This window comes from Pseudophryne corroboree, chromosome 12, assembly GCF_028390025.1.
Source record: "Pseudophryne corroboree isolate aPseCor3 chromosome 12, aPseCor3.hap2, whole genome shotgun sequence".
In the NCBI taxonomy this organism is placed as follows: Eukaryota; Metazoa; Chordata; class Amphibia; order Anura; family Myobatrachidae; genus Pseudophryne; species Pseudophryne corroboree.
Window position 1 is genome coordinate 119,760,094 of NC_086455.1, and position 13,864 is coordinate 119,773,957.

Here is a 13,864-nt window from a genome sequence, read left to right on the forward strand (position 1 = left end):
TCTCAAAAGACTAAAAACAGAAAAGGTGCAAGCAGTTCTCATTGCTCCGGACTGGCCAAGAAGGGCCTGGTACGCGGATCTACTGGAGTTGCTCTTGGAGGACCCATGGCCTCTTCCTCTTCACGAGGATCTTCTACAGCAAGGGCCGCTCGTCTATCAAGACTTACCGTGGCTACTTTTGACGCCATGGGGGTTGAGCGTCAGATTCTAGCCCGGAAAGGGATTCCGTATAGGGTGATTCCTACTTTGATCCAAGCCAGAAAGGGGGTAACGTCTAAGCATTACCACCGTAGTTGGAAGAAGTACGTCTCTTGGTGTGAGACCAGGAAAATTCCTGCGGCAGAATTTAAGCTGGGGTGTTTTCTTCTTTTTCTGCAGGCTGGAGTGGATGTGGGCCTACGTTTGTCCATTTTCTTCCAGAAACAATTGGCATCTCTTTTGGAGGTTCAGACCTTTTTGAAAGGTGTTCTACACATTCAACCCCCTTTGTGCCTCCTATGGCACCTTGGGATCTCAATGTTGTGTTGCACTTCCTCCAGTCGGATTGGTTTGAGCCCTTACAGGCAGTGGACGTTAGGTTTCTTACGTGGAAGACAGTTACACTGTTGGCCCTGGCTTTGGCCAGGTGAGTGTCGGAACTGGGGGAATTCTCTCACACTAGCACCTACTTGATTTTTCATGAGGATCATGCTGAACTCAGAACTCGTCAGCAGTTTCTTCCGAAGGTGGTTTCTTCCCGAATAGGTGGTTTTCATATCAAACAACCTATTGTGGTTCCGGTGCTTACTGACACTTCTGCTTCTTCAAAGTCCTTGGATGTTGTGAGGGCTTTGAAAATTTATGTACAACGGACGGCTTGTCACAGAAAGTCTGACTTGCTGTTTGTGCTCTTTGATCCCAATAAGATTGGGTGTCCTGCTTCAAAGCAGTCTATTGCTCGCTGGATCAGGCTTACTATCAAGCATGCCTATTTTATGGCAGGTTTACCGGTTCCAAATTCTGTACAGGCCCACTCTACTAGGTCGGTAGGTTATTTTTCTGGGGGGCTGCACGGGGTGTCTCGGCTTTACAGCTCTGCCAAGCAGCTACTTGGTCTGGTTCGAATACGTTTGCTAAGTTCTACAAGTTCAATACTTTGGCCGCTGCAGACCTTCAGTTTGGTAAATCTGTTCTGCAGGAACCTCAGCACTCTCCCACCCGGTTTGGGAACTTTGGTACAACCCCATGTTACTAATGTGGACCCCAGTATCCTATAGGACGTAAGAGAAAATAGGATTTTAATTACCTACCGGTAAACCCTTTTCTTGTAGTCCGTAGAGGATACTGGGTGCCCGCCCGGTGCTTTGTTTTTCTGCACTGTTATTTGCTTAAGTATTGTTGTTGGTTCAGCCGTTGTTGTTCCGGTTCAAATTGGGTTAGCATGGCTTTCCTCTTCTTTGTGTGTGTTGGTTCGAATCTCACCACTATTCAGTAAAATCCTTCTCTCGAAGTATGTCCGTCTCCTCGGGCACAGTTTCTAGACTGAGACTGGTAGGAGGGGCATAGAGGGAGGAGCCAGACCACAATATTAATTTCTTAAAGTGACCATGGCTCCTAGTGGACCCGTCTATACCCCATGGTACTAATGTGGACCCCAGTATCCTTTACGGACTACGAGAAAAGGATTTACCAGTTTTATGTTCATATACAATTGCTTATAAAATTTTGCTTATTTCTACCTATTTGCAGGGGCGTAACTAGAACTTTGGGGGTCATTCCGAGTTGATCGCTAGCTGAAAATGTTCGCTGCGCAGCGATGAAGCAAAAAACCGGCACTTCTGCGCATGCATATGCGGCGCAATGCGCACACGCAACGTACTTTCAGAACGGCCGATGCAGTTTCACACAAGGTCTAGCGAAGCTTTTCAGTCGCACTGCTGGCCGCAGAGTCATTGACATGAAGTGGGCAATTCTGGGTGTCAACTGACCGTTTTCAGGGAGTGTTCGGAAAAACGCAGGCATGCCAGGAAAAATGCAGGCGTGGCTGGAAGAATGAAGGGCGTGTTTGTGATGTCAAATCCGGAATTGAACAGTCTGAAGTGATCGCAAGCTAGGAGTATGTCTGGTGCTCCTCTGAAACTGACCATTTTTTTTTTGTGGTCGCTCTGCGATCCTTTCATTCGCACTTCTGCTAAGCTAAAATACACTACCAGAGGGCGGCAGCTTAACGTTTGCATAGCTGCTAAAAACTGCTAGCGAGCGATCAACTCGGAATGACCCCCTTTGTGGGCCACATAGCAAAATATTTAAGGGGCCCCCAACTCAGGTCTACACAGAGAATGACAGCAGGGACACAGAGACAGAGAGAGGACTGGCAAAGACATAGGGATAGAGATAGGCAGCAGGGACTTAGGGACAGATAGAGAGGCAGCAGGGATGTAGGGACAAAGAGAGAGGCAGCTGGGACGTAGGGACAGAGAGAGGCAGCAGGGACAGATAGAGAGGCACAGGGACGTAGGGATAGAGAGAGAGGCAGCATGGACGTAGGGACAGAGAGAGAGGAAGCAGGGACATAGGGACAGAGAGAAAGGCAGCAGGGATGTAGGACAGAGAGAGGGGCAGTGGGGACATCGAACAGAAAGGGGATGCAGGGACGTAGGAACAGAGAGAGACAGCAGAAGCATAGGGACAGAGAGAGTCAGCAGGGATGTAAGACAGAGAGATGGCCAGCAGGGACATAGAACAGAAAGAGGGGCAGCAGGGACATAGGGACAGAGAGAGAGGCAGCAGGAACATAGGGACAGAGAAAGTCAGCAGGTACGTAGGACAGAGAGGGGGCAGCAGGGACGTAAGGTCAGAGAGAATCAGCAGGGACGTAGGACAGAGAGAGAGGCAGCAGGGACATAGGGACAGAGAGAGGGCCAGCAGGACTTAGGGACAGAGGGAGGGGCAGCAGGGACAGAGAGAGGCAGCAGGGATATATCAGAGAGGCAGCAGGGACATACAGTAGGGACAGAGGCAGCAAGGACGTACAGTAGGGACAGAGAGCAATTGAGAGGAGAGAGACTGGGACCTTTTGTCCCCCATATTTTTGGATCCAGGGCCGGCCCAAGAGCCCGGTGCTGGTTGTCTTAATACTGGGGGACCCTAGTCAATTTTTCTCCAGTTTTTAAACTACCAGGACCAGCTCAAAGAGCCCGAGGCTGGTTATGCTTAGGATGGGGACCCCACACAATTTTTATTTATACTTTTAACTCTTTCTATAATATACACAGTGAAGCTCTGCACGGATCTCACTGATCCGGCCGGGCTTCATTGTGTTATGTCCGGCAGTGTTTTACTAGTCACTCCCATAAAACACTGCCCGACAATACGAATGGCATCAACATCGGAAAATACGAATTTGAGAAACAGGGTAGCTTAGTAAATTACTGAACACAAATTCAAAAAGTTGCAATTTTGCACGGCCGATGTCATTCAAGTTCAATTTCGACTGAAATCGGAAGAAACACGAATCTTAAATATAGCCCCATAAGTGGGTATGTACATTGAAAAGCACTAGACGGACAAGGAAGTACCCTTGCACAAATAAAATGGCATTACAATTACACCTTTCATGATGCTCATGCAATATTGTGCAATATATGCAGGATGTGGTCTGAGAAAGGACAAAATTATGCCATAAACCAGTGGTTTCCAAACTTTTTTGAATCACGGCACCCTAGAATATCAGAATTTTTTTCACTGCACCCCTAGTCCAAAAATGTATTATTGAGAAATATTACATTAAGTAGATCGCATTTATATGTCATCCTTAGGGTCAGTTGTGTGGTGAGGGACAAGATTTGCTTCTGTTTGGCCACATATTTTATGACTGGCAGCCACCAGCACTGGTTTTGCCTATTATATTGACCATGAATAATTTGAATTTGTCCTGGACCACCAACCCAGGGCACCCCTGCAAGTGTCCCGGGGCACCCCAGGGAGCCACGGCACACAGTTTGGGAACCTCTGCCATAAACAGTAAAAAGTAAAAAAAAATAAACAAATACAGCTAACAAACAAAAGAAAAACAGAAAGTATAAACAGAAAACATACCCTCGGTTATAGCTCCTGTAACTTACACCAAGCTAAAATAAATTATAAATTCGTAATAAGGGAATTCATTTGAGGACATATTTCCAGGGATGCGTTAATCGCTATAAAATAATCATGGAAAACTATGTTGTTTTTATTTGTTTTGTATTCAGATTTTTGTGTCATTTTGATTTCATAACAATTAACATAGTATTTATTATTCCGTAAAACACTACCAAAACAACACTATCTGTCAAGCAGAGAAACATAATAAACGTAACTATGGAACTGTATTGGTAATGTCATTTAGTGTCGTTTAATCAGCACATAGCAACACTGTTAAATTATGTCTGGTCATGAGGCGCCCCAGACAGTGAGGGGTAATATCTGTGTTATGCATTTTTCAGAAAACATTCTTCCAGCAGGTGCCCATTGCACCTTTGAAAAAGGCACATGTGGCTGGACTGTGAACAATACGACAGGTGGTTGGTGGACCTATGCAAGCTCTGCACAGATATATCATGGAGATAATGGTCACCTGGCAGTTATTGAAGGTAACGGGAACAATAGGAACATAAATATGATTTTTAAGTAACCTTTCAAATACAGTACACATGACTTACTTAGACAAGATCAAGGTTGGTCAGATAATGAGAAACAAAAGAATTAAAATTTGTAACAAAAAAGGTCTTCTGAAAATTAATCACAGCATGCCACAAGTTACATAGCAACTGCAAAGGATCCAAAATCCATTTTATATATATAGTAAAAGCTGATTAACATACAGGACAGAAAAAGCAATACCTTTTACACTGAAATTCGAGCAGCTGTGGCTTATGGATGTAATCTTTAACATACATACTTTTTACTAACTTAGCGTACACACACACCGACACGCTATGAGCACAATGCAGCTACACGTGTGGCTGAAATACACTTTAAACATTAGCAGGAAAGAGACACAAAACCAATTGTATTTAAAATGCTGGGATCCGACCCACCAACATATAATTGCAAAAAGGGGGTTACAATAACAATACAATCACAATAAGAGAAAAGAGGCTACAATCAATGGTACATACGTTTGTTTCGCCAGCGCCACACGGACCCAGTGCTCAGTCAGTCAAGCAAGATGACCTTCAGAGAGAGAGAGAGACCGGCCAGGCAGCTTGGCTTTTTATACATTTGGCTAAAACATAATACAAAAGAAACTGTAATCTCTTCACCTATAGGTCAAAGGGCTGGTCATTTACAGTACAGGAGGGGTCATAGGTTGGTTTGAATTGGTGGGCGATGCCTGGTCCAGGTGCACTTGCAGTTGGTCTCCACTGGGTTCCCTCCAAATATCAGAGTACAGTAAATACAGTATAATAGTAATATTCTGTTGAGCAGGAGCGTGCTATCTTCTGCAAACGGCTACCGGAATGTTGCCCTTAAAATACCCTACAGCTAGATACCAAACACCACCTCCTAACCTAATGCTGTCCCCTCATATCCTGTAAAGGTGAATCCCTTTGTTATTGTACCTTTTAAACAAGTATAACTTGCTGGTGTGGTGCATGTGGGCTATGTGTACATTTTGCACTATGTGGATTAAATATGAGATATGTCTTTGTGGCTTTTCCGTGCAAATACAAATGCTACCGTAATTACTCATACCACGCGCTAATATGCAGGACCGCGTGAGCGGTCATACGCAACTTGCGAATATGCGCACGCTCGGCAGAACAAGTACACTCACGGAGGCCATCTGTGTGGTGTTTGTACGTGATGTGTGTACCATAATATTTTCCGACTTTGACAGTCCACCCTTTGGCAGTCATCAATAACTGCCACTCTTAACTAATAAACTGAAAATATTATTTATACAATATATACAAAGTTTGGATGATCTGGGGAGAGTTGTAGGTGGGAAATGTATAACCTAGTGGGATAGTTAAAAGCATGTATGTATGAATCAATGTCTGAGGGGCATGTATCATTGTGCCGTATATGTTCTAAGTAAGCTTCGAGGTATTGCGAAGTATACATTAAATCCTTCTCATCCCGTATTAAGGGTCTGTAAATGGGCAAACAAACACTACCGAGCTCCTTTCGGGTAAGGGCTTTTGACCGTCACCTTTTCGGCTTCTAGTACCAACAAATGGGGAGCACATTTAGTTGATGATACAAGGAGGGGGAATATATGTGAGTGCAACTATATGTGGATAACATCTGTCGACTATGTGTGCCATTAACTGGAGGTTGTAGAGATGAAGATAAGACACACATACAAAAATACATTCACATAAACATTTGGGTAGGGTTGACGTCTTTTCCGGTTGGATGTTTCTGGGTAAAGGGGGAGACAGAAAAGAATGGTGAAAGAAAACTGGCCATGAAATTCATTTGCAATCCTTATCATAACACTGTTTCTACAGATGGGTCATAAATTAAATCTGTTGCTGTAACAACGCCCTCGCTCCTTAGACTCATCAAATTTGTGCCATGCTTGCGCCGCGTTAGAATTCTAACACACCTGAATATCAGACAAATAATTATGACGACTCCCAGGATACAAAGGAGAAACTTTCCCACACTCATAATAACATTCTGTGCCCACTCTCCTAACCCTGAGAACCATTTGCGTGGGTTCAACCATGAGACCCAGCCGGTTAGTTCATTACCCACAGCCATCAAGGTAAGGTTGTGCTTCCTCCTAAACTCCCACTTCATCTGCAAGATCTCGTCCATCTTTTGAGCGATGATCTCCGTGGGGTCGTCAGTGCTATTCGTAATATATGTACAGCACTTCACACCATATTGAGTTTCCAGGGTAACACAGTACCCACCTGTCACAGCTGTAACGTAATTAAGGACCATCCTGTGCTGAATCAGTTCCTTCTTGTAGGCTTGTAACTCCGTTCCCGTATACCTGAAGGTGTCATCATACATCTCGGTGATATTATCTATCAAGTTCGCTAGCGCATGGATGTACCTATAATTTATAGTTCCTCTGGCAGTACGGGTGATATCTAAGGCGAGAAGGAACTGAATCCCGGTGTACTCATGGATCAAATCAGTGGCTGCGTGCTCTGCCCTATCTATGAGGTGTCTCTTGATGATGTGTTCATAATGGGTATGAGTATAAGAAGCCTGAGTGTTGCGGTGAACGTCTTTCATTTTGTCGTGGGTTATGGTCATGACCTCTGGTAGTACTCTCCCAATATAACACAATCCCTCAGAGCTCGGAGTAAGCCACTTGTACGCTTTCCTACCACATATAAAATAGGCATCGTCTGGGAGAACATAGGGGACAAAATGTAACAACACCATATTGCAAATCTTCCATGTAAAGAAACCAATCCCTAGTTCTCTCATTTGTTCATTTACAAATGTCGGGCTGGATGACATGGGCACAATACCCCTGCGATACCTTTCCAACCCACATGGTTTTGCTTCCACGTGTATACCGGTACCGAAAATACTTTCCACTGTTGGCTATCTTGCGTACAAGTTCAGAGTCGATAGGTATCCTATCAGCTCTGTGTGAAAGGTTATTCCACGTTACTTCCCAATTTCCTGGTTTTCGGAAATTGGAAATATTAAAACACACTAGTGATCTATCTACATGATACTGGTGGAGCTTCAAGCTAGGGGGCCTAGATATATTGAATTTCTTGTCCACCGGTCTCCCACCCCGTAATTCGAGTGCCTCATCTATCGTTAAAGGGTACGGCACTAATCCTGACTTACTCTGTCCTTGAGGTACCTGTGAGCACACTCAGCAATTCTGTCTGGTTTAAGACCTTACCCACTAGTGAGTGGTAATCACTCAACGGATGTCGGTCCATGTCGATATTAATGTTGGACTGACATCTCTGGATGCAACCATCTTCGACTATGTTCTCGCAATACCTACAAATACAATATTCATCAGTTAATAACCCCTCACATTGCCTCCGAGCTCCGTGACTACCAGAGTGCTTACTGATACCATCCTTTACTAGAGTGATGTGCTGCTCCTGAGATCCTACAAATCCGTACTCGCCATCAGAACCCATTCCAGATCCTTGCTCGACGTCTCTGGGACCCTCACCAAAACAGATTGTCCTGATCAAAAACAGAATTACCAGAAAAACCCGAAACGCAGTCTCTTTAGGTAAATCCATTTCGTTAAGGGAAAAAGAAGGAAAATAAGAAGGAGCAAAGAGAGAAAAATGCAGTGGGAGGTGAAAAAAGAAAATGGTACGACAACCGTCTTTGATCTTGTTGTTCTCCGCGCTCAGGTGCCGTTTCAACAGTCCTGCCTCTCAGCTTTCCCGGAATAAACACTCTAGTGATACGAGGTTCTCTTCACCTTGGTTTTTGTCACGAGTTTTCTCCGGGTCAGCGACCTTCTTGCAGTGGGACGAGTGGACCGAAGTCTCTCTTTCGGTGACCTTTAGTGCTGTCGTGCTGGTTAACAAAACTTGATACGGTCCTTTCCACCTGTCTATGAGGCAACCTGAGCGTAACAAATTTCAAATCATCACATAATCCCCAGGCTCAATGTCATGACAATTACTGTTCGGTAGGTCAGAAATCACCAGCTTTAGATTTCTTTGTTGATTTCTCAGCTGCTGGCTCATCCTAACCAAGTATTGCACAGTTATTTCATTATTGCATTTCAAATCATCCTGGGGGTCTATCATTACATGGGGTTGTCAACCAAAAAGAATTTCAAAGGGTGATAAGTTAAGCGGTGACCTGGGAGTGGTTCTGATGCTGTACAACACTAGTGGCAAAGCTTCTGGCCACAGCAATCCCGTTTCAGCCATCACTTTGCTCAGCTTATTCTTAATAGTGCTGTTCATTCGCTCTACCTTTGCACTCGCCTGTGGTCGGTACGGAGTATGCAGCTTGCTATTAATACCCATCAGTTTGCACATGACCTGAAAGACTTCACCTGTAAAATGGGTACCCCTATCACTTTCAATCATTATAGGGATACCATATCTGCACACAAATTCCTGGATGATTTTCTTTGCAGTGAACACAGCAGTATTTGTGGCAGCGGGGAATGCTTCTACCCAGTTGGAAAACACATCAGTACATACTAACACATATTTCAAATTCCTACAGGGTGGTAACTGTATGAAGTCGATTTGTATTACCTGAAAAGGTCCGTCTGTAGGAGGGATATGGGATGGCTCCGTTGGTTTTGGCTTACCAATATTCTTCCTCAAGCAAGTAAGACATGTCATTGCTTTCTTACATGCATGAGAAGAGAACCCTGGTGCACTCCAGTAGGCTCTTACCAGCTTGCACATACCCTCCTTTAACTAGATGAGTCAGACCGTATGCCGCCTCAGCTAGGCTTGGGAGATATGCTCTGGGGGGCCACTGGCTTACCGTGTCCATCTGTCCAAAGTCCCGAGACCGTGTGCCGCCTCAGCTAGGCTTGGGAGATATGCTCTGGGGGGCAACTGGCTTACCGTGTCGATCTGTCCAAAGTCCCGAGGACTCCTGACCATATCCCTTCGCCTTCCAGACTGCCTTTTCCTGTAGGGAACCCAAATTTTTAATTTCAATTTAATTATTTCATGTTATCAGTTGTGTGAAGTAAAAACATCTCTGGATGAGAGAAGAGAGGGAAAATGAAAAAGAAAATGTCAGGTTTGCCATTCACCAACAGGCCGTCACACCATCATGCATATCAGTGTCTGTACACAATCTCCCTTCACCAGTATTCCCATTCTCCACCCTTTGTGCATGACAAGGCACACTGCAGTAATACTGGTGTCATCCTGCTGGTGAGATATACTGGGTTTGGGCAGAACTTTGAAGGACCGAGTAGGCATGTGGTGTTTGAACTGTAATCGGGTCCATGTATTGGACCACCCTGTGTGAACGCAAAAGATGAAAAGGAAATTGTGGAGAAACAGAATAGAAGTTGGTGACAGATAAGTTTGTAGAGGTAAAGAAGATTTATATAAAAAAAAAATGACAACTGGATTGGGCACTACGGGGAAGTGATTCTCTACTTGGTCTACTCCCCTTAAAAAAAATTCTGTGTTTGTTGTATCACTATTGGGACTACCCAGCCATCAATCCAGTGTCCTGTCCATCCTAAATTCATAGGGAACCCGGTATCTGTGAGATAATTTGATCTACCTGTGATGGACATGAATCTAGAACAGTGAAATGTAACATTAGTCTTCGTGGGTGTCTTACATACTTTGTACTTCCTGAGCGGGAGCACATTATATGTATATCATATCTAACAAAGCTCCTGTTAAGTTAATCAGGGGCCATTTCTGCTAGAAAAAGAAGCAAAAGTTTAGAGGCCCCATCTTAACCCCAGCAAGTTTTGTCAAAGGGTAATGTTGCATTTATTTCGTTCTTCCCATTAGCCAAATCTGTGTTTTTTATATGGCTTGTGATTCCTTACTATATGTCCCTTGGTCCCGTCTATGTGTTTAATAATGTGGCTCGTGTTTTCTGTCTAGGGGGTCTATATTGACTATGTGTCCTACTACTCCTACAATCTCTGGCAAAATGCCCTTCCTTCCTACAAATGTAACATAGTCTTGGTCTCCTCCAAACATCAAGGGTCTGGGGTTTAGGCAGATGGGACTTTGCTGTAAGAGCCTGTATACTTACAGTCCTCAACCTCTCCTCCTGTTGTTCTCTGTGTATAGCGATATTCTTGTGATGTTCAATAACGCACTCTCTGAGATTATCTACGGTGACCCCTCTCCAATTAGGCAAAGATGTTTGCACCCTGTCCCTCAATGCCTTATTGAGCCCGTCCATTAGCACAGAGACAGCCACCTCCCTGTAATTCGCATTGTTCCCTATATCCGATACCCCAGTGTATCTAGCCATTATTTGCAAAGCCCTATGGAAATATTCAGATGTCATTTCACTGTCCTTCTGTCTTATGGAGAAAATTTTGCTCCACTTAACAGCAGTGGGGTAATACAATCCTAGTTGTATGTTAATTCGTTCCACGTTCTCCTGATTGTGTTCGTCAGTCATAGGACCATCCGACTCTAATTTACAATCCGTAATACATTTTTGGGTGTCAATATTAGGGGGTAGGCACGCTTTCAAAAATGTCCGCCAATCTTTGTTTGCAGGTTCATGGGTATTACCCAGATCCTTGATAAACTTCTGACATCTGGCTAAATGCTTCCGGGGATCGGGGAATTCTGAAATGATTGACCGCAGCTCTGATCTGGACCACGGGCAATACATTGCATTATTCCTGGTGAGGGTTATTCCCTGACTATCGGACCTCCTATTGGGAGTTACTATTTCCAAGACAGGATGTAACCCTACCATTCCATTCCTAATTTGCTCACTGTGAGGTGTTATTGTCTCTGTGTAATGAACAGTCTCACACTTACCGGTGGCTGTGATCTCACCAGTCCTTTCAGTAGGGGACACCGTCACTGCTCTTATTGGTTGGGCCGGGCCCACCTGAGATTCCTGTAAGGTGACTGCCTGAATGAGGGCTGAGATTAGGCTGGATCCTTCATCTTCCTGTGACCTATAACCTTGGAGAGAATTCAAAACAAGATACAACTTGCAAGGGTTAGGGTTAACACATTGATTTTGCATTTTACTATCATATACAGATATACCATTGGTTGTAGCCAATTTCTCCCCTTCAACATGTGTCGGTAATGGTGTGTTCATACTCACATTCCTGCCAGGTTTGGAACTTGCTGTGCGAGTCAGTTCCCTTTTGCACCTCCCCCTCTTGTTGCCACAAGTTTAAACAATCTGTATGTCTGATCCTTTGTTTTCTTGATTTGATCAGGCATATTCTAATCCTTATGTTCTGCAATACCTCTGGTTCAAAAGTACCCATCCCAGGGAATGGTGCCCTATCTTCAGCAGTCATATGCACCCATTCATTGCAAAAAGCCTCCGTGTGTGGACCATATTTCTCACACATAATAAACCTTGCTAACCCTTTTGGCCGCACTTTCCCTGCCTGAACCCTGGCTAAAGCGTCTCTCGCTTGAGCAACTGGCTCCCATATTCATGGGCCTTTTCCCACAAAAAACCAAAATATACAATACAAGCAGACGGTGAAAGTTCCTCGAGCACCTTTCACGCGCTCTCCCCCACGCTGGCCAGTACTACGATACACTGTCGATAGTGGATCGCGATGTACCCAACTTAGGGCCCCTATCAGACCTTACAGCACCGCAATTTCTTTCGGTGGAAGTTCTGTTGGAATATTTTCCTGAGAGAGGCAGCGAAAAATTCCTTTTCGGTATCTTTCCACTGAAATTTTTGTAGGGCGAAAAATAGAAAACTTCAATAACTATTGCTCACCCTTTCCAGTGGAAGCCCACCAGGGAGATTTCCCGACGTTATCAAAGAAAAACCCCTTGTTAACACAATCACGTCTGCGTATGCTTTCCACAGCGCCTATGACACAATAATATCACGTTGTGCTGTGTAAAACACATGGGCGTGCGGTTCAATCGCACAGCGTATAGATACTTGTTATCTATCCGCCCTACGATCGCTGTCACCTTGGAACACCTAGTTCACTTGGAACACCTAGTTCACTTGGAACACCTAGTTCACTTGGAACACTTTGTTTACTTGGGACACACAGTTCACTTTGAACACCTAGTTCACTTTAAACACCTAGTTCTTATCATGTAAGGTTGCGAACCCTATGCCAGTGAGCCTCTACTAACCCAGTGTTTCCACGGAACCCGAATTTCCCCGGGGTTCAATACACTCACTCCTGCTTTCACTTACTCAAACACACAATGTTTTTCTTTTCTGTACAGAAAATATCACTCCTTGTGACCGGCTACTTTACCCCAGAGGTAATACAGTCGAAACAAAATATCAAGGTAATGTGCTTTTGAAATCGGATAGTTATGTGCTATTGTATTAAATGTATACTATCCCGCCTTTAATTGAACAACTATAGTGTGATTTGTACTTTGTCCATACCACATGTACAAACGTGCGTCTGCAACTTAACAAACCACACAATCTCGATAAATGTGAGCAATAAAAGCTACTATCGCTCACAACACAACACACAGTTGTTTCCGTATAAACCTAAGTGACCAGGCCGGAACTGCATTTTGTGTTTTATAATTACACCCTTAATACACTTATTTCAAATATATCTATATAGCAAACAAATGTATCCGATTTCACACAGGTCTAAAATGACTAGTAACCTATGGCAACAATATGTGAGAGAGTTATGCAAAGTATCTGTTATGCACACCAGTGCCTGCAGGAATGTACTGGTGTCAGAACTGTTATGCACTCCAGTGCCTGCAGGAATGTACTGGTGTTTGAACTGTTATGCACACCAGTGCCTGCAGGAATGTACTGGTGTCTGAACGGATAGGTATGCAAAACAAATGAACTCACAGACAGACTGGGGAATATGACATTACGTACACAGAAGGTGATAGGGTAACAAAATACACACAAAGTGAACAGAGAAGCCCAGAGGCTAAGGAACTGGGTGTCTCCCTAGTATTAGTAATGCTCAGATGGGAAAAGCAAGATGTTGTGTTTTAATACGTAGAGAACCCGAAATGCTGTTGCTAAGGGCAACAGCAAAACCCTAAAGGGTTACCAACGGGTGTGGCAGTAAACTCCTTGGTCAGAGATGGAATGATAGACACAAGGAGAGTCTCCACAATCCTAATTCTCACTTGCAGTGCACAGGTTTAGCTTACTGCCACTAAACTGACACCTGACACCTTGCACAGTGAGACAGGATTTAGGCAGGCAAGTCTTAGAATACAGCCGCAAACTTGCTAAGTTCACAGAGTAGTAAAAGAAC

The 13,864-nt window shown here is 44.2% G+C and overlaps 1 protein-coding gene across 1 annotated transcript in view; it reads left to right on the top strand.

Annotated features, from left to right (window-relative positions):
• LTK (leukocyte receptor tyrosine kinase) overlaps nt 1-13,864 on the top strand; it is a 307,777-nt gene that overhangs the window by 57,458 nt on the left and 236,455 nt on the right. The window contains exon 4 of the mRNA XM_063947926.1: nt 4,464-4,610. Within this exon, the coding sequence (XP_063803996.1) occupies nt 4,464-4,610 (147 nt within the window). The remainder of the gene's footprint in view (nt 1-4,463; nt 4,611-13,864) is intronic.